Here is a 19,238-nt window from a genome sequence, read left to right as displayed (position 1 = left end):
CCACGGCCAAAAATGGCTGTCCAAAACCGACGGTAATTTAGTGTTCTATACTTTTTCGGTACTTTACAAAGGGACCTAAGTTACTGTAGAGTCTATACATGGCAAACACTTTGCTGTAAAACAACTCACAAGAAAAATATTGCTGTAGGAAACAGGCGGTAAGATAGTGTTTTAATGTTTTCGGCGTATTCCAAACAAAAATAATCAGGGGCGTGCCAACCTTTTTACTGGAGCGGGGACAAAATCCTACACTGGTAGAGAAAGTTGTGTAAAAATTTTGCACTTGTGTAAACAACTTTGAGCAACCTTAACCTCTTTCCAAACTCATACAAGAGCAAAAATTATTTTGCAGTACTTCAATGTTGTTCAGCACTCATCAATGATCTAAGGCTATACAGTATCTCGCATGCACTGTAAAGTTACGAAGAGGTCCGCATGAACGTGAGATTTAATGCCTGGCCAATTCAATACTCGTGGGATACAGTGGCCACGATTCTACAGGGTGTTTGTGAAAGGTCCATCAATAATGAAAGGGCGTATTTATTGGGCCATTTTGAGTCGAAAATGTTCTATGACATTTTTCCGTTCGGGCCACTGTTTTTAAGTTATGATTGGAGTAATTTACGGATGACCCCTTAAATTTAATTAAGAAATTGAAAGACAGCGCTAATTTAATGAAGGGGTCATCCCTAAAATATTCAAATCATAACTCGAAAACCGTGGCTCGGACGGCAAAATGTCATAGAACATTTTCGACTCAAAATGGCCCAATAAATACGCCCTTTCATTATTGATGGACTTTTCACAAACACCCTGTATAAGGTGCCATTTCTAGAGTAGCATACATTTCTCTCTTTTCGTAAATCGTAGAAAATAGTAAAAACGCAAAGAAAATATGTCTTTAGCCAGAAGTCCATTAAATTAGCCTAGGAAGTAACCAAAAGCGGGGTTTGGGACTCCCCTCTCTTGTGTAGCAATACTGAAGAAGGGCGACACAATTTGCCCTATCGAGAGAGAAAATACTACGATATGGCTAAAAACTATTGGCTGAAAATGAACAATGTATGTCTAAAAGGAACAGAAAACACCCCCTTCCACTGTAAAACCGAGTCCTCTTTAGCATAGAATCAGGAGAAGGGATGGGGCTAAGACCATTAATGGTCTTAGGATGGGGGTGTGAATTTAGGAACAGTCAAGGTCATTCAGTTTTTTATGACTCTTCATAAACCTATTGAAAAAAAAAAACTATTTAACGACCGTGGCCGTTCCTTTTTTTTATTTTTTTTTATAAAGCAAACAATCTACCCTTTAGAGATCCAGCGTTCATGGACTGAAGGAGTCACGCCCCGCTCACGTCAAGAAAGACTTCCTAGAGAGGAGATTTCTAACAGTGTTAGGAAAGGGGGAAAATTTAACCCCCTATGCATGGAGTTAGAAGGAGTTCTTACCCCAGCAGAGACGTACGCTATACCAGCTATTGTAATTGTTTACTTCCTAGGCTAATTTAATGGACTTCTGCTTTAGCCTACCTATTCTTTCCCAAAGTTGATAGCTACAATAATTTGAAGCACTATCGGCTACACCCTTTCTCTCTTGGGTTAATTAGCTCTATGATTAGCCACGGTTATATGCGAAAGAATTGCAACACTATACTGTATAGAAAACCGTGGTTGCTATATGTATACATGTTATGCGTAAAGAAAAAATGGTGGAAGTCAGGAACGACACATTCTCGAGACTGTCAAACAATGCGAAATTCTTCATTTCCAGGACTAGTTTAAAAATGATTCTACATTTCTACAAAGATACGACAACCTGAGCTTAATACTGAACTTCAAAACCGTCCTCGAGCGACGATTTTTGAACTATCAAAGCTGTCACTTTTACCAATCCCCTTTACGATTGCAATATTTATGGAATCTATTCGCATGCATCACACTAAATAACTGGGCATCAGCGCAAACTCCATTGGTTATTACATAACTCCACGGAGTAAAAATTGAAGAACTTCAAATAATTTATTTATAAATATTACGAACATGTTAATGATTAAGACCTGTATTTTCTTAATCACTTCCAAAAACTGACTTCCTCTCACAACAATAGTACACTGGGTAATGAAAATTTCACATTCAATGAAATTTTTTACTATTTAGACTCAGTCACCAGAGGGGGCGATTCCCCCGCTGCCCCCGTGGTTGGCACGCCCCTGAAAATAATTAAAGCTAGTTAACGACTTAATACTAAGCTCTACTCGTGTCGCGAATTATAGATCAAAACATAATACCACTTAAATTTTCGTTATGATCTTGATTATTTTGAAATTTAAATATCAATTAAGTTGAGAAATCATTTTAAAACGCATTACATTCTATTATCTTTTAATACAAACCGATTTAAGTACTTAAAAATTTCAATAATCAGTCTCGAAAAGTTAGGGCGAAGAGGAAAATCAAGTGAATTTTTAACTTATTCTCCTAATATTTATAAGAAATATCTCGAAACGATTTTAAAAATCAAAATTGATTCACATTTCATCGATTAATCAGTGGCAGCACGTCCGACCGATTCGACTAATCGTGTAACGTCCTGCTAAAATTATTTCAGCCACGCTCAGTATCGCGCACCACGATTATCACATTGCGCACATTGTTTATCTTATCTCGCTCACAAATTTTGCTCGACAAATCGCGTGCGTGCCAATTAATATTTTGTTGTATGCTCTAATTGTAATATTCCGGGGAATCGAAGAACGGATAGTTTTAGTGATTATCCCCTCGATGAGTTAAAGCATAGACTTATGCCGATGCACAGTTATCGCATCTTATAAATTTATAACATGAACTTATGCCCAGAAGCGTTTGAAAGAGAAAGAATTTGGTAAAACACCCAACTTGAGTTCTTTCGCCGGAATATTACAATTACAGCATAAGTAAATTTATAAGGGTAAAATTTTTATCACTGTTTAGGGTTGGACATCGAGGGGCTATTCACTCTCATTTTATGCACGGTAAATCATTTAAGCATTGTAAAAGATAGCGCTATCCACTCATTAGGGTAGGGTATAGAGGGGCTATTCACTCGTACGATGTGGCTAATATTACGAGCCCTTGGGTCGTCTTGTTTAACTAGAGGCCCTTTTATCGTTAAACTTCTATTAAACTTAGTTATTAGATAATCTAAATTCAGGTGCTTTTTATTTAAATGAGAAATCATCACGATTGACATTCATAGAAATAAGATATCACCATCAATACATTACTGAAAGACCTAAGAATGTCATGTAGCGCCATATTACGTATTTTAAACGAGTATCGGTTTAGAATCATATTAAACCAAGCGATCCGATACTATCGGGAAACCCCTAGTATCGGTGCCGATACCGATATATCCCTAGTATCGGTGCCGATACCGATATATCCCTAGTATCGGTGCCGATACCGATATATCCCTAGTATCGGTGCCGATACCGATATATCTCTAGTATCGATGCCGATACCGATATATCCCTAATATTTTCCTTTGCTTTTAAAATGTTTCTCGATTTCTGGGAAAACAGACGCAACTTCCGATACTAAACACCGCCTTAAATCAAAGCGCGGGTCCAACGTCGGAATATACTTCCTTTTGCTCTTTAAAAATTCTCCTCGATTTCTTTGAATTTTGAAATAGGGGAGCGGGATTGAAAGCGTTAAACCCGTATTGTTGACGGGTGACCAGAATTTTAAAGGGAGTATTGAACCTTCCATTTAAGCAAACGTAAAAAATAATTCACAATGCTTAACCTTAATAGAGCAATTAAATGCTATACTTAAACATTCTAAAACAATTAAATGCTATGCTTAAACTTTCTATTATTTCCTCTTAAAATACACGAAAGGAAAATATCACCTCAGCACAATTCTCTCCCATTCACTCTCCCTTCAATGAACGATGTGGCTAAAAATGGCTGTCCAAACAAGGCAGTAAAATAGTTTCGGCAGGGATAGATTTAATTTTAGAAGTATGAATGGAGAACGGTTAGTATTTACTTCTATCCGACTCATAGCCCAGTATAGAGCCCCTCCCTCCAGCACGTAACGAAAAGTTTAAATTATCTTATTGACTCACTTAAACTACGTTTTGATGACGTTGCTGACGTGGACGGCGAAAAATACGTAATTCCTTTTTACCTCTGTCACTATGACTTGCCTAGCTTCTTTCATACCCCTCAGTCCCGTGGAAGGGGGTCCGGGACTTTGACGACCGCCCACATTACTACGTTCTCCATTCCTACTTCTAAAATTAAATCTATCCCTGGTTTCGGCATTTTCATAAGACACCCTAATTAAACCTAAAAACTATTTAAGTAAGTTTTTTTTTGGAACACCAAATATTTTTAACAGTTCTACTCTATCTTACCGCCTGTTTCCTACAGCAATATTTTTCTTGTGAGTTGTTTTACAGCAAAGTGTTTGCCATGTATAGACTCTACAGTAACTTAGGTCCCTTTGTAAAGTACCGAAAAAGTATAGAACACTAAATTACCGTCGGTTTTGGACAGCCATTTTTGGCCGTGGGTTATTTGAATGCGAGAAATCGTAATGAAGACTTTAAAGTAAAATTAAATTTAATAAGTGATGAATAAACGCATTTAAAGCTCTTTGCATTAGACAATGATAGAGTATAATCGGTTTTAAGGGGTTTCTCATTTTAATTAATGATTAAATTAGGAAATTAAAATGCCGAGATAGAAGAAAGTTACTTATAAAATTATTTTAAATGTGATTGTTGTGAATTTATGCGCTACATCGTTCGGTACAACTAGCAAAACGATTTGGTATTTGAAAACAATTTACTTAATTAGTTAGTTAGCTTTAAATAGGGTTTTTCTGGAAATTGCCGAAAGTGTTGATATCATATTTTACCGCCTGTTTTGGACAGCAATTTTTTCATTGTTTTCTATTGTTTTACGGCAATGGGGTTGCCATCTAGGCTCTAGAGTAGGCAACTGACGTGATTTTTGTAAAATGCCGAAAGCGGCCATACACTAATTTACCGCCTGGTTTTGGACAGCCATTTTTCTATTGATTTGTTTCACGGCGATGGGGATGGGGTTGCCATCTAGGCTCTAGAGTAGGCAACTGACGTGATTTTTGTAAAATGCCGAAAGCTTGAAGGAGAGAGGAATGGAGTGGAAACCCCCATACCTATAGCGTTGCTTGTGTACCCCCACCTACGGCACCGTAGTCCTCCCAGCATCCTCAGCGGTTAGGTAGGGTCGTACGTCACTCGTACTGGATGAAATTGTAAAGGGCGCTCCCTCTATCTTAAAAATAGAAACTAGCTCTCATACAAATAAAATGGCGCTACGCGGCAGCACTTAGCAATCGCCTACCGAAGGGTAGGGGCGTGCGCGAGGTACATTGGGAGAGATACGGTGCCGCAGGTCGCCCATCATCATTTCCAATCCATCTCAACTCCCTTATCCCTGCCGAAAGCGGCCATACACTAATTTACCGCCTGGTTTTGGACAGCCATTTTCCTATTGATTTGTTTCACGGCGATGGGGATGGGGTTGCCATCTAGGCTCTAGAGTAGGCAACTGACGTGATTTTTGTAAAATGCCGAAAGCGGCCATACACTAATTTACCGCCTGGTTTTGGACAGCCATTTTCCTATTGATTTGTTTCACGGCGATGGGGATGGGGTTGCCATCTAGGCTCTAGAGTAGGCAACTGACGTGATTTTTGTAAAATGCCGAAAGTGTCCATACACTAATTTACCGCCTGGTTTTGGACAGCCATTTTTCTATTGATTTGTTTCACGGCGATGGGGATGGGGTTGCCATCTACGCTCTAGAGTAGGCAACTGACGTGATTTTTGTAAAATGCCGAAAGTGTCCATACACTAATTTACCGCCTGGTTTGGACAGCCATGTTGTTGTAGCGGGTAATTTGAATGAGATAAATCGTAACGAAGTCATTTAAGTATAATTAACTTTGGTAATTAATGATTAAAGGTGTGTCTTTACATTTGCATTAGACGATGATGAAACTTAATCGGTATTAAGCGAATTCTCTACTGAATTGATGTTTAAATTGGAATATTAATAATGATTAAAGTTAATTATAAAATTATTTTAATGGTCATTGTTGTCAATTTATGTGCTACGTGGTTCGGTACAACAGGCAAAACGATTTGGTATTTGAAAACAGTTTACTTAATTAGTTAGTTAGCTATATATACGGTTTTTCTGGAAATTGCCGAAATTTAATTTTTTTTGCGTTAAATGGTTCGATAGAACCAATAGAAGTTTTAATTAGTGTTTTTTTTTCTTTCTTTTGGAAAATGCCAAAAATGAAGGGACAATTTTACCGCTAAGTTTTCGCGCTGTTATTTTATGAGAGTAAACGTTCGAATTTACGTTGATTAGTATTATTTAAACGTGTTTAAATGGCATTGCGTTAGACAATGGAGGAGTTTATTGGATTTTAAGTATAGTTTTTCCACTTAAGTGATGTTTAAATGTCCGAAAATTTTGAAAGAGCATTATAAGATTAATTTAAACTTGTTTAAGTCGTTAATTAGCTTTAATTTTGTTTTGTTTCGAAAAATGCCGAAAATAAACACACTACTGTACCGTGTTTCGCAGGCTTTTTTGTTGAGAGAAAACGTTTTAATTACTTTGATTTGTAATATTTAAACGTATTTAAATGGTCTTGCGTTATTATATTCAAATGAAGTCGTTATTTAGCTTTAATCGTGGTTTTTTGGATTTTACCGCCTAGTCTTTTGATTTGCCGAATTACTACTCTATTTTACCGCTTAAGTCTAAAGCCAAGTCAATCTAGCCAAAGGGTGTTTTCTAGCAGACGACGCATAGTCGGAAAAGTACTATTTTACTTTCGGCAATTTTCGGCAGATTCCAAGTTGGCGGTAATTTAGGGATTGCCAATAATTAGTAATTAATAAGTATAATGTAGAAATAAATTAAAATTATGAAGATAAAACAACGTAAACGAACTTATAATCATAAATTAAGAACCTGGCTAACGTTTGAGAACTCGGAGGAATGGTTTTAATTGCAGATTTCATAGTAAAACCTTCTAAATATAGACTTTAACGTGAAAGTATGAGCTCAAAAAGGCAAAATGTTAAAACCATACCAGGCTCTTGAAAGCGTATCAAGTGTCCTAAAATTGATCATAATACTGACAATTTTAAGTAACACCTTCGCGTATAATCACCATGATTACAACGCAAGTAGTACTAACTTTACCAGTGAAGTAGTTGAAAATGGTAACACGCTTCTTTGTTTATAACGTACATAGAGCTTAGAACACACATTCTTCCTTGTCTTTTCTAGAATATATCGTGACATTTAAGCACTATTACAAAAGCCAGGCTCGTTTTAATTATATAGCAACAGTTCTAAACCGTTTTAAAGATCTTTCATGGAAAATAGTTAAAAGAAACAATCCAGCTAGCCATTATCCGAGTGATTTTGAATTATTAAGGCTTGACAAATCAAATCTCAATAAAGGATTAGAGACATTAAGGAAACATCCAGCTGTTAAGTACATCTCTCCTCAAAGAATAGTTCTAAGAAGTATATATAATGTTGAAGGTAAATGAGCTTTTTAACTTCCTAAACCACCATTGGCTTGTCATGAGACAAGTTGGCTGTTCTTTAATAACTGGAGCAACTAGAAAATTATGAAGATAATAGTATGGACTGTGTTCAGATCTATGCAACATTGTACTAACAATAGTATTTGGACATTGCCTTGGAGATGATTTGGCTTAGTATATATATATCCATTTTGGTCTAGCTAAGTTAGGATCAAAACAAATTTTGAAATGCAAAAATTAACCAAAATTATCGTAATATTTAGTTAAAATTGTCTTTACTGGCTACAGAATTACACTCTGCCTCGAATTATCAAAAAATATTCCCCACATTTTCATTTTATTCGATGGAAAACAGACAAAATTAACTTTGTCCAAATACTATTGTTAGTACAATGTTGCATAGATCTGAACACAGTCCATACTATTATCTACGTAACCATTTTAGCTGCATAATTTTCTAGTTGCCCCAATTACTAAAGATAAAGAAACCCCGACAAGTTAAATAAAACACTATTTTGTTCATTACAAATAGAAAAATGTGAATGTAAAGGAAACCATACACCGTCCTTGCATTGGTATTCATCCAGACCATTTTTCAAGCGTAACAGTTTATCTTTGGTAAACAAAATTAAATTACTTTTCACAAACACTCAATAAAATTTCATACATTCTAAAATCAGTTTTAAGTACTACAGTTATTTCTGACAAAAACGTATTTTGAATTTTCTCAATCACAGGGCAATGCATTTTGGTATGCAGCTAGCCGTTACGGTCGCAGGCAACTCTTAAGAGCCGTGCCAAGGCAAATAACCAGCATTTTACAAGCAGATATTTTATGGGGGATGGGCATTAAAGGAGGCGGAGTCAAAGTAGCCGTTTTTGATACTGGCTTGGCTAAAAATCATCCTCATTTTAAAAGAATCAAGGAACGTACTAATTGGACTAGCGAAAAAACACTAGATGATGGTATCTGATCTTCTCCAAGATCCGACCTCAAAAGCTGAAAAAACTTACGATTTAAAATCTGTTTAAGGTTTGGGTCATGGAACATTTGTGACTGGTGTAATTGCAAGTGGGAAAGAATGTCTAGGATTTGCTCCTGATGCTGAGCTACATATATTTAGGGTTTTTACGAACAATCAAGTTTCTTACACATCATGGTTTTTAGACGCATTTAACTATGCAATTTTAAAGAAAATTAACGTTCTTAATCTAAGTATTGGTGGGCCAGACTTTATGGACCATCCATTTGTTGATAAAGTTTGGGAATTAACAGCTAATAACGTCATCATGGTCTCTGCAATTGGAAATGATGGACCCCTTTATGGGTGTGTCATTATTAGTACCGAAGTTTTAAAATTGAAAATTTTGTGACTAAATATCAAATTTACGGTTCCATTAGTACACTTAATAATCCAGCTGATCAAATGGATGTAATTGGTGTTGGAGGAATCAATTTTGAGGATCAAATTGCCAGATTTTCATCAAGGGGAATGACTACTTGGGTACTTTGAAGCCATCTTGGTCATAGACCTTCAACATGATCAATTTCAATTATTTTGGCATATTTAGGAGCTTCCAATGGGTTATGGTCGCGTTAAACCTGATATAGTAACGTATGGCTCGGTAGTAAGGGGTTCGAGCATAAAAGGAGGTTGTAGGTCACTATCGGGTACAAGTGTAGCCTCACCAGTGGTAGCTGGAGCTGTTACCTTACTGATGAGGTAATTTGCATTAAAAGCCCTGCTTTAATGTCCTGGCAATACTGATAAACACCATTTTCTTCAGTGGTGTACTTCATTTGGGAAATGCAATAAACCCAGCTAGTATGAAGCAAGCTTTAATGGCTTCCGCTCGACGCTTACCAAGCGTTTCCATCTTTGAACAAGGATGGGGGAAATTAGACATGGTTCGAGCCTACCAGGCTTTAAAGAGCTATCGTCCACAAGCTACTTTAAGCCCAAGTTACATAGATTTAACCGAATGTCCATATATGTGGCCCTATTGCGTGCAGCCTCTGTATTACGGAGCTATTCCTACAATCGTTAATGTAACTATCTTAAATGGAATGGCTGTATCAGGAAAGATAGTTGAAAAACCTCAATGGCATCCTTATACCCCACAATTTGGTCAACATTTACAAGTTTCCTTCACTTATTCCGAAGTTTTATGGCCTTGGTCTGGTTATTTGGCCATTAAAATTAAAGTAGCTCCCGAAGCTGCCAAATGGGAGGGGATTGCTCAAGGACACGTCACATTGACGGTCGAATCTCCAGCACAAGTAATAATTGGTGTTACACCAAATGGCGCCTTCTTCCACATATGTGGCGCCTTCTTCCACATATATGGCGCCTTCTTCCACATATATGGCGCCTTCTTCCACATATATGGCGCCTTCTTCCACATATATGGCGCCTTCTTCCACATATATGGCGCCTTCTTCCACATATGTGGATGAAGTATGGTCGCCATCTTGGTGATAAGTTGGAATTGAATATCATTTAAGGTTGAAATCCTTAATAATTTTAGGAGGGTGAAACTACAAATCGTGTATCGTTAATAAAACTGCCATTAAAAGCCAAAATAATCGTTACACCTCCAAGAAATAAACGAATTTTATGGGATCAGTTTCACAACTTACGTTACCCACCCGGTTATTTCCCTAGAGACAATTTACGAATGAAAAATGATCCCTTAGATTGGTAAAATTAAAATTAAAATTAAATCCTTCTAAAATTAATAAACCCTTCATTAATCCTGAAATTAAAACTAAACAGGAATGGAGATCACATTCATACTAACTTTAAAGATATGTTTCAACACTTAAGAAACAGTGGCTATTATATTGAAGTATTAGGGACCCCATTTACATGTTTTGATGCTTCACAATATGGTTGGTAGAGTTTAAATTAACATTAACGCTCCCCAAAAATAAAGAAAACAATCTGATTAAACTTAACATCATTGTCACAGGCGCGTTACTTTTAGTTGATAGCGAAGAGGAATATTTTCCAGAAGAACTAGCCAAGTTAAAAAGAGATGTAGACGCTGGTTTGTCCTTAATTGTTTACGCTGACTGGTATAATGTCTCCGTTATGAAGAAAGTTAAATTTTATGACGAGAACACGCGTCAATGGTGGATGCCTGATACAGGGGGAGCTAATATACCGGCGTTAAATGATTTGTTATCTTCTTGGGGAATTTCGTTAAGTGACGAAGTTTATGAAGGAGATTTCACCCTGGGAAATCATGAAAGTAAAAAGGATATCTAAATTTAGATATCCTTAATCTTAATCTTAATTTTCGTTGCTTTTTTAGTGTATTACGCATCAGGAACAAGTATCTTAAGATTCCCTGAGAAGGGAATGGTGATAAAAAAGACTTTAAACAATCAGGGACTTGAAATTTTAAAAAGTCACGTGGCACAAGTTGAAGGTGTTCCCATATTGGGTCTTTTACAAACGGGGGACAATGATGATTCAGGGAGAATTGCCGTTTATGGGGACTCTAATTGTATTGATACCGCGCATATGCAAAAAGATTGCTTTTGGTTATTGGATGCTGTCTTGCAATACGCCATGACCAAACACATGCCACCCCTCTTCACGGAATTAAAATCTACCGATGTTCCGTCTTCAAATGAGATGCCATTGAGAATGGATGGTACATTTTTTTTCAGATTTTCAACAGCGTCCGATCGATAAAATTAAGTTCTTGGATAATTGTTGTAGGAAACCATTTGTACCGTTACTCTAAGGTACTGGAACATCATTTGGGGACACCACAAACAAGGCCCTTGCCTGAATGTCCGGTTTACATTTGGGCTGAACCTAATCCACTTAATAAATCCGCACCAAGGTATATTTGTACCGTCTATCACTCGAAAAACATATAATCTAACACCAATAGCCTTGTTTTTATCAGCAACTTATACAAAACTCAAAAACTCCTCTCAATCAACCTGGACGCTCCTTTACCCATGAAGCACATGCCATCAATGGGCGTCTCCAACTCCCCCATTGCAAATGTCGCCTGGGAAGCGCCTGGTCCCAACCAACAAAGCGTAGGCAGTCTTCACTCTGGAGGGGGTGATCTTAACCCTATTGCCCCCAATTCCCAGCAACCTATTCAGCCTACGTTTCTTTTAATCGGAATTGCCGGCGTAGCATTTCTACTAGTTTGCCAATGGTTTAGATATCGGAGACGTCGGCGCAGGCGAAAAAGCCGGCCCCGAAAATTACAACCCATAACTTTTAAAACCCCAACCGTTTAACTACTTGAAAAACGATGAACTTCATTAACTGGTGGTGGTGGTGGTTTTAAGACCTACAATTTTCTTACCAGCTGAAAGAACGTTATTGCAGGTCCCATCAAAGGATTTCCGCCGTCATCGGTACCCTATTCGTGAAGTAGAGATCATGGATTGTGATGAAAATGATCGTGGTGAAACTGACACGCATGTTGAAGTTCATTTTACAACTCGCGTTAATCTCGAACAAATGTCTGTAAATGGTTACGAAGATTTGATTAAAATTGAGAAAGCATCTTCTGAACTTGAAGTTCACGAAGTTCATATTCACGTTAATGTACATTCGGAAGTTCGCGATGAGTTATGACAACTTTTAAACTCGTAATTCTATTGTTTAAATTTATAATGGTGCTGTCAAAAAATCCGGTTTACAAAGAACTTTTTTTTCGTTTTTGTTTGGTTGTTGTTTAGACGCTGCTTAATCATGAATGAACATTCACTATTTATTATGTAAATATCAATTAAAATTGTAAATAATTTATATTATACCTCCCAGAGATTAAATTTGGTGCATAGAAACCCACTCGTTTAATTAAGTAGATCATATATTATGGTCGAAATTATAGTTAAAAAAAATGCCAAGGCCTAACAAAGGTTGAATTGCTTTGTTGTGTTAAGCCTAATCCTAACTACTCGGACTCAGAATGAGTTTTACAATTACATTATTGTTCAGGTTTAATTACCATGTAATTCTTCCATTTGTCTGTAATCTTCCATCTACAATATGAAACTAAAAATACCTTTTTAAAACCTAATTTTACTTGTTAATTACATTTTAATTGCAACCTATAAAACGTCACGTGTTTATAGGAAACTTGAACCTCGTGGCAGAATGCCGATGCCGGCCGCTGAACTGGTGCAGGACATCAGTCACAGTTTTTAATGACTTGGAGGTGGAGACATTTGTAGAAAGTTATTACTATGAAGTGTGAACCGACCCGGCCGGTTTGCAATTTTTTATACTGAAGGTGTCGTGAACTGACCGCAATGGGGGTCATTTTTAGGCCTCGTGTGTAGGAAATAGACCTTTTTGATGTAAAAAAAAGGGGGGTAGGCAACCATCGGGATCGGGACGTACAAGGGGGTTGATACAATGCCGTCTCTGCGCATGCTCGTGTGTAGGAAATAGACCTTTTTGATGTAAAAAAAAGGGGGGTAGGCAACCATCAGGATCGGGACGTACAAGGGGTTGATACAATGCCGTCTCTGCGCATGCACTCTCATGATAAAAAAGACTACAGCGCAGGCGCCAAAACGCAAGATGGAAGGCAAAGTTTTACCCCCCCCCACCCGTGTCTTTCCCTCTTAGTTACACATCGAAATGGTCTATAGTCTGCTACCACGAAGTTTCTCGTGACGTCGCACCCTCCTATCTCTTACCTCGGTTTTGGCGACCATATTGGAAGTCGTCAACTCAGGCCATAAAATTTAGCCTACCAATATTGGCGTCATGTCCCCGACTCCCCGTAGGTCCTTCAATCTCAGTACCACTCTATTCTTTCCAATTTCCCACCATTGAGTTCGTTTCCCACCCCCTCCCTTGCGTTGTGTGAAATTCTGCGAATGGGTTCCAGGAACCACAGCCCACTCGATCACGCTCGCGTGCAACTTGCGTGATCGAGTGGGCTGTGCAGGAACAAAGGGAGTTGATTAGCTGATCCGAGCAGTTCCATTTGTCAATGAATTGAAAAATCATGGAAAATTTATTAATAATTTTATTTATACGAGACTGATTATGACAATTTTCAATTTGTATTTATTTTTGACTCGAATAAAATTATATAAAGTAGGATTTGGTGCCTTTATTTAACGAAGAAGTCTATATTTAAATATTCTTTATTATAATTAATAATATAGTCATGTCATTTTAAGTTAATAATATGACACAATGACATGACTTAGTTCATAGTCACTGACAGCTAAACACAGTGTAACTTGTCAGGTCTCTTTGAGTTGAAACTTAGGGAAGGAAGTTTTAAAATTATTTATTATGATCAGACATCCTTTGATTTTATTTTATTTATTTTTGTATATAGATTTATAAATCTGTAACAATAATTAAAATTAATTCATAGCAGCCTAAACATTCAATAAATTATATTTATAAATCATAACTCGGTTGACCGTATTTGGTTTTACTTTATTTTCTCGGAATAATATATTAAATTTCACTTCAAAACATATATTCAGGGAAATGAGTCAGCAAAAATGGGAATTAGCGGTCTTATTCCTGATCAGCGCCATCTACCCATAGCGGCGACTTTGAGAACTACTGTAAGCGGCAAGCCAATCAGATGTCGCTAAAATCTGGTGACGTCATTTATGGTAAGACTCCGACTCCGACTTCGACTTCGACTCCGACTTCGACTCCGACTCCGACTCCGACTCCGACTTCGACTTCGACTCCGACTCCGACTCCCCATAGTGCCCGTCAGTGAAGTCACCAGATTTTAGCGACATCTGATTGGCTTGCCGCTTACAGTAGTTCTCAAAGTCTCCGCTATGGGTAGATGGCGCTGATCAGGAATAAGACGGCTAATTGTTTAAAAATTTATAAATTGGCGTATTCCATTTTTTTTTTTAAATTAATTGTTTTTGATTTAATTAAGAGAAATAATAATTTGCGCTGTCGATTTTGATATTATTTCTTATCCCCTTGAATAAGCTTATATTTTTTTATACAAGGCTCTTATTTACAAAAAAAAACAAAGAAATTAGACCTAAATTTGACCTAATTTAGTGCTAACCGCCTCGTTCGCGGCTGTATATTTCATTAAGTGATTCGCAAGAAGGGGTGCGAAAGTTTTTGGCTTTGATTTCAAGTTCCTGATCACGAAAGTTTCGTGCTCGCCATAATAAACTTTCTTCTGCAATGAATGAGTAAAAACACTTGGTTAGTTTTTCTTTTTCTTTTGGTCAATAACAAGAACGTAACGTACTATAGTTCCTTTCTCGGAAACAAGAAGCTCTTAAATTAGAGATAACATCGTCTTCGACCTGATTTTCAATTTGTCTTAAACTTCCCTGATATTCTGACAAGAAATTTTCCTTAACAAAGTAAGGCATTTTCAAGTTTGTCGTTTTGCGTTCGTTGATAAACTTACTAAAAAGTCAAGATTCTAATGAGAATAAGGAATAAATTATATAATAGCTTGCTCAAACTGAAATCATCTAACGTTGTTCTAGAAAGACTGTAAGGAGGATCAGCCACGAAGAAACTGCTCATTAGAGATAAACAAACCAAAACTAAAATGGGCATCATCTGTAGAAGCACATTGTGGCCACTCTGCAAACAAATACATCGTTAGTAAACAAACATATGTCAGGGTTCATACAACTTTTGGAAAACAAATTTCCCTGAGATTTCCAGGACAGGTTTTTCCCCATATACTTCCCTGAATTTTCCAGGTTTTTCCCCTATATGGAGTATGCTGTGGAGCAAATGTTAACAAAGGAGGAGGGGTGGGGGGGGGCAAATATTACATAATCAAAGGACATCCCCGTATCTCTAGTAGAACCGCAGTTATAAGCCTCCAAAGTTTAGTGTAATGTTAATCCTATGGAGAGGATGTTCACGAACATTTTGCTTAATTAATCGGCCCCTGTTTGACGCAAATTTCCCTGATTTCCCTGAAATTTACTAAAAATTCGAAATCTCCCTGAGTTTTCCCTGAAATTTACTAAAAAATTCGAAATTTCCCTGAGTTTTCCCTGGAATTTACTAAAAAATTTGAAATTTCCCTGAGTTTTCCCTGAAATTTACTAAAAATTCGAAATTTCCCAGTTTTCCCTTAGGTTTTTGTCAACTATTTATATCCCTTATTTTTCCCGGTTTTCCAGGTTTGTATGAACCCTGATATTTGTACATCCAATTTTAGCCAACCTCATTTTGAGTTTCAGTGTTAGCTTGTCTCTGTTGTTGATACCATCTATTATTCCTTCTAACATATACATTACCTAAATGAAAATGACAAGTGTGTTAAAAGAGTCGTATCTTATGAGTTTTAGTTGAAAATCTTATACAAACCACTCGGAAACCCACCCCCAAAAAACATATTAAATAGTTCTTCCGCTGGTATATCTCCTAATAAAAATATTATCAATTAGATTTCTAACTATTGAAAACTGATTTCAAATCACTGACAGGGAGCCCACTCTTAAATTTAAATTCCTTATAGGAAAAATAGGATTTTTTTCCGGAATTATAGGATTTTATAAGAGAAAAAATGTGTTTTTATAGGAAAATATAGGACTAAAAATGCTCATATATAATACAATTTTGGGCCTTAAACTATGTAGAAAAATCTCAAAAAAGAACAAAAATAACTAATTGGATTTTACTTTGAAAACTCAGAAGAACTTAATTAAAATATAATATAATATATAAAAAATCCTAAGCGAGCCTTTGAAGCAATTTTGGTGTCTATTCAAATGTGATCTCGATAAAAATAGCTAAATTTTGATAAATTTGATGCTAAACTATATAAATTACTTGGACTATGTCAAAAATATAGGATATTATAGGACCTTTTATGAAATTATAGGATATTATAGGACCTTTTATGAAATTATAGGATATTATAGGACCTTTTATGAAATTATAGGATATTATAGGACCTTTTATGAAATTATAGGATATTATAGGACCTTTTATGAAATTATAGGATATTATAGGACCTTTTATGAAATTATAGGATATTATAGGACCTTTTATGAAATTATAGGATATTATAGGACCTTTTATGAAATTATAGGACCTTTTATGAAATTATAGGATATTATAGGACTGGTTCCAAAATATAGGAATTTAAAGGAATTATAGGAATGGTGGGCTCCCTAAATCACTTAATAAATACCTTCAAAACCTCTAGAATAATCATGTTCAGTTTGTCTATGATGACTATGACGCCTTCTACCTTCTTCAGTTCCATACATATCATATTGTTTCCTTTTTTCAACATCACTCAAAACGGCAAATGCATTTCCAATAGCTAAAAAGACGATAAATTTATTCTGGTAATGCAAAAACAATTTTGATTTAATAAGTCTTACCTTTAAAAGCTTCAGACGCTCCAGGAGCTTTATTTTTATCAGGGTGAAATTGAAGAGCTAATTTTCTATAAGATTTTTTAAGTTCACTATCGGCTACATCTTTCGCTACTCCTAAAATTTCGTAGTAATCTTTGCAGCGTTTGATCTTTTGCACAGATTCCAATTGTTCCTGAGTATAATCTTTCGCAATTGCCGATTCTTCTTTAGGCGCAGTACCTTTTGCACCAGCAGCAGCTGCACCCTGAGCCTGAGGTCTTCCGGCAAAAGCTCTCCGTCTAGCAGCGGGACTTGCAGGTGGTGTTTTGGTTTTATCATTTGCACCATCAAAAGTTGTAGTTCCGTTTAATTTTTGCAACAATCCGATGAGATCTAACCCAATTAAGGAAGGGGTTAAATTTCAAAATCAAAAATCAATTATTTCAAGGTTTTTAAATAAAATTTCTGCGGGGAAAGATTGCTAAGCCTTGGTCTCAATAATCTTGCCTTTAGCTCTCTGAGAAGGAAAAAGTCTTTCAGCTTTTTCTAAATATTTCAATGCTTTATCTCTTTGTCCATCGTTAATATGTTGTTCGGCTAATTGAATACACCGATCGCTTTCATCTTTATTTCCATCCATTATTAACGAAAAACTACGAGATATTATTACTGTTTATTAATCGGCGGCAACCATTTTTTTTCTCGAATAGTTGTGAACTTTGTGACCAGCCACAACTATTTCGTCATACGTAGCGTCACTTCCGGTTTCAATGGAAATTCAGGGCCGGAAATAAGAAATAATTCTTATAGGACATGTGTCCCTATTTGACTGGAAAATTTATAGGACATTGTAACTGAAGTGTGCAAAAATAGTGTCGCTTCTCCACTGTCAAGCTATCGAAACTTCGGGAAATTTATTGGTCAAACTGTCCAGTTTTTAAAAAAAATATGGGACATTTTAAAATTTTATTGGACAATGTACAGTGTCCTGTGCTTATTTCCGGGCCTGTCCAGGAAATTTGAATAAAAATTGGGTAAGCCTACGTGACGTCATGTAGGTTTACCAATACAAATATGCAAATATAAAAAAGAAAAACTTTGGCAAATTTGAACTTCGCCGTTTGATTGGTCGAATCAGATCACGAGGTACAAAACTTATCCCGACGCTCTCTTTACCGTTGTGAATTTGGCGCAATTTCCTTCCCCGCGGAAACGTTAGGCTACTAGCATTTACAGTAGTCAGTGTGCACTAGCTAAGCAAATTGCGTTTAACACCTCGTGTATAAATGGCAAGTATCGGACTGGTTTGATCGTGTTAATTTAATTAATTTGTGTTTTAACTAATAATTTACATTAATAGGCTGGTGGAAAAGCGGGAAAAGATTCTGGAAAGGCGAAAGCTAAAGCGGTATCTCGATCGGCACGAGCTGGCCTTCAGGTAATGTTAAGCCTTGGCTAATTTTTGCCCGCCTATTTTTATTTTCATAAATTGCCATCGGAATGTTTTAAAATTAACATGATGACACTTAATGTTTGTTGGCATGTAGTTCCCAGTTGGTCGTATACATCGTCATCTGAAGAACCGAACCACGAGCCATGGAAGAGTTGGTGCAACAGCAGCTGTTTACAGTGCCGCTATTTTAGAATACTTAACAGCAGAAGTGAGTATTACGATTAAATGACAGTGCAACTTTGTCTTAATATTCTAAACCACTGTTCAGGTACTGGAATTAGCTGGAAATGCTAGTAAGGATTTGAAAGTAAAGAGAATTACACCTAGGCATTTGCAATTAGCCATTCGTGGTGACGAAGAGCTCGATTCTTTAATCAAAGCAACAATTGCCGGAGGCGGTACGTTAAAAATACATAGGAGTTTTCTTTTGGATCTCTAATTCTTATATTTTCCCTTATATTTCTAGGTGTCATCCCTCACATTCACAAATCTCTAATTGGAAAGAAAGGTTCTCAGAAAACTCCGTAGTGCTAAAAAGAATATTTGGATAATCTTTGTATTACCATTCCTAGTTTCACTTATTAACTATTCGTTTTATTCCGCTTTTGTATACACAACAACAACAACAACAAAAAAAAACAAACAAACATTTTTTCATCCTGTTGACTGCAGTTCAGTCTGGCATTTCATAAACATGTTATAAAAAGTTGTCATTCTCATTTATGTAACATAGGCTTTTGTCAAAAATCAATAAATAAACTTTTTACCAATGAAATTATTTTCATTTCACTTATGAATATTAAATTTTTTATGGGATATGAATAATAGAAGTGA

The 19,238-nt window shown here is 36.4% G+C and overlaps 3 protein-coding genes across 4 annotated transcripts; 2 read left to right on the top strand and 1 right to left on the bottom strand.

The window, feature by feature from the left end:
* The first annotated feature begins 6,895 nt into the window (after nt 1-6,895).
* S1P (membrane-bound transcription factor site-1 protease) lies at nt 6,896-12,678 on the top strand. The gene is made up of 15 exons (XM_089847854.1): nt 6,896-7,281; nt 7,349-7,609; nt 8,147-8,232; nt 8,352-8,580; nt 8,648-8,942; nt 9,017-9,119; nt 9,187-9,338; nt 9,403-9,895; nt 10,144-10,316; nt 10,392-10,507; nt 10,588-10,869; nt 10,933-11,277; nt 11,346-11,472; nt 11,539-11,677; nt 11,979-12,678. Exons 1-15 carry the CDS (start codon nt 7,134-7,136, stop codon nt 12,228-12,230), a joined length of 3,201 nt encoding a protein of 1,066 aa, XP_089703980.1. The 5' UTR covers nt 6,896-7,133; the 3' UTR covers nt 12,231-12,678.
* Nucleotides 12,679-14,040: 1,362 nt separating this feature from the next.
* Nucleotides 14,041-17,684, bottom strand: LOC149651080 (dnaJ homolog subfamily B member 12). 2 transcript variants are annotated; one of them, XM_089847862.1, is made up of 8 exons: nt 17,459-17,684; nt 16,976-17,344; nt 16,780-16,914; nt 15,951-16,007; nt 15,807-15,880; nt 15,100-15,209; nt 14,863-15,026; nt 14,041-14,790 (listed from the first exon to the last, which is right to left on the bottom strand). In XM_089847862.1, the coding sequence occupies exons 1-8, from the start codon at nt 17,589-17,591 to the stop codon at nt 14,666-14,668; spliced, it is 1,167 nt and encodes a 388-aa protein (XP_089703988.1). In that variant the 5' UTR covers nt 17,592-17,684; the 3' UTR covers nt 14,041-14,665. The 2 variants fall into 2 exon arrangements, with proteins under 2 accessions (XP_089703988.1, XP_089703989.1); XM_089847863.1 differs by having other exon boundaries at nt 15,966-16,007.
* Nucleotides 17,685-18,084: 400 nt separating this feature from the next.
* Nucleotides 18,085-19,179, top strand: His2Av (Histone H2A variant). The gene is made up of 5 exons (XM_089847865.1): nt 18,085-18,240; nt 18,312-18,389; nt 18,499-18,612; nt 18,673-18,802; nt 18,871-19,179. The coding sequence occupies exons 1-5, from the start codon at nt 18,238-18,240 to the stop codon at nt 18,930-18,932; spliced, it is 387 nt and encodes a 128-aa protein (XP_089703991.1). The 5' UTR covers nt 18,085-18,237; the 3' UTR covers nt 18,933-19,179.
* Nucleotides 19,180-19,238: the final 59 nt, after the last annotated feature.

This window comes from Phalangium opilio, unplaced genomic scaffold (assembly GCF_054372755.1).
Source record: "Phalangium opilio isolate 3A_F unplaced genomic scaffold, DU_Popi_V2 ptg000082l_1, whole genome shotgun sequence".
In the NCBI taxonomy this organism is placed as follows: Eukaryota; Metazoa; Arthropoda; class Arachnida; order Opiliones; family Phalangiidae; genus Phalangium; species Phalangium opilio.
The sequence above is the reverse complement of the archived record's forward strand: the minus strand, read 5'-3'. Positions and strand labels throughout refer to the sequence as shown.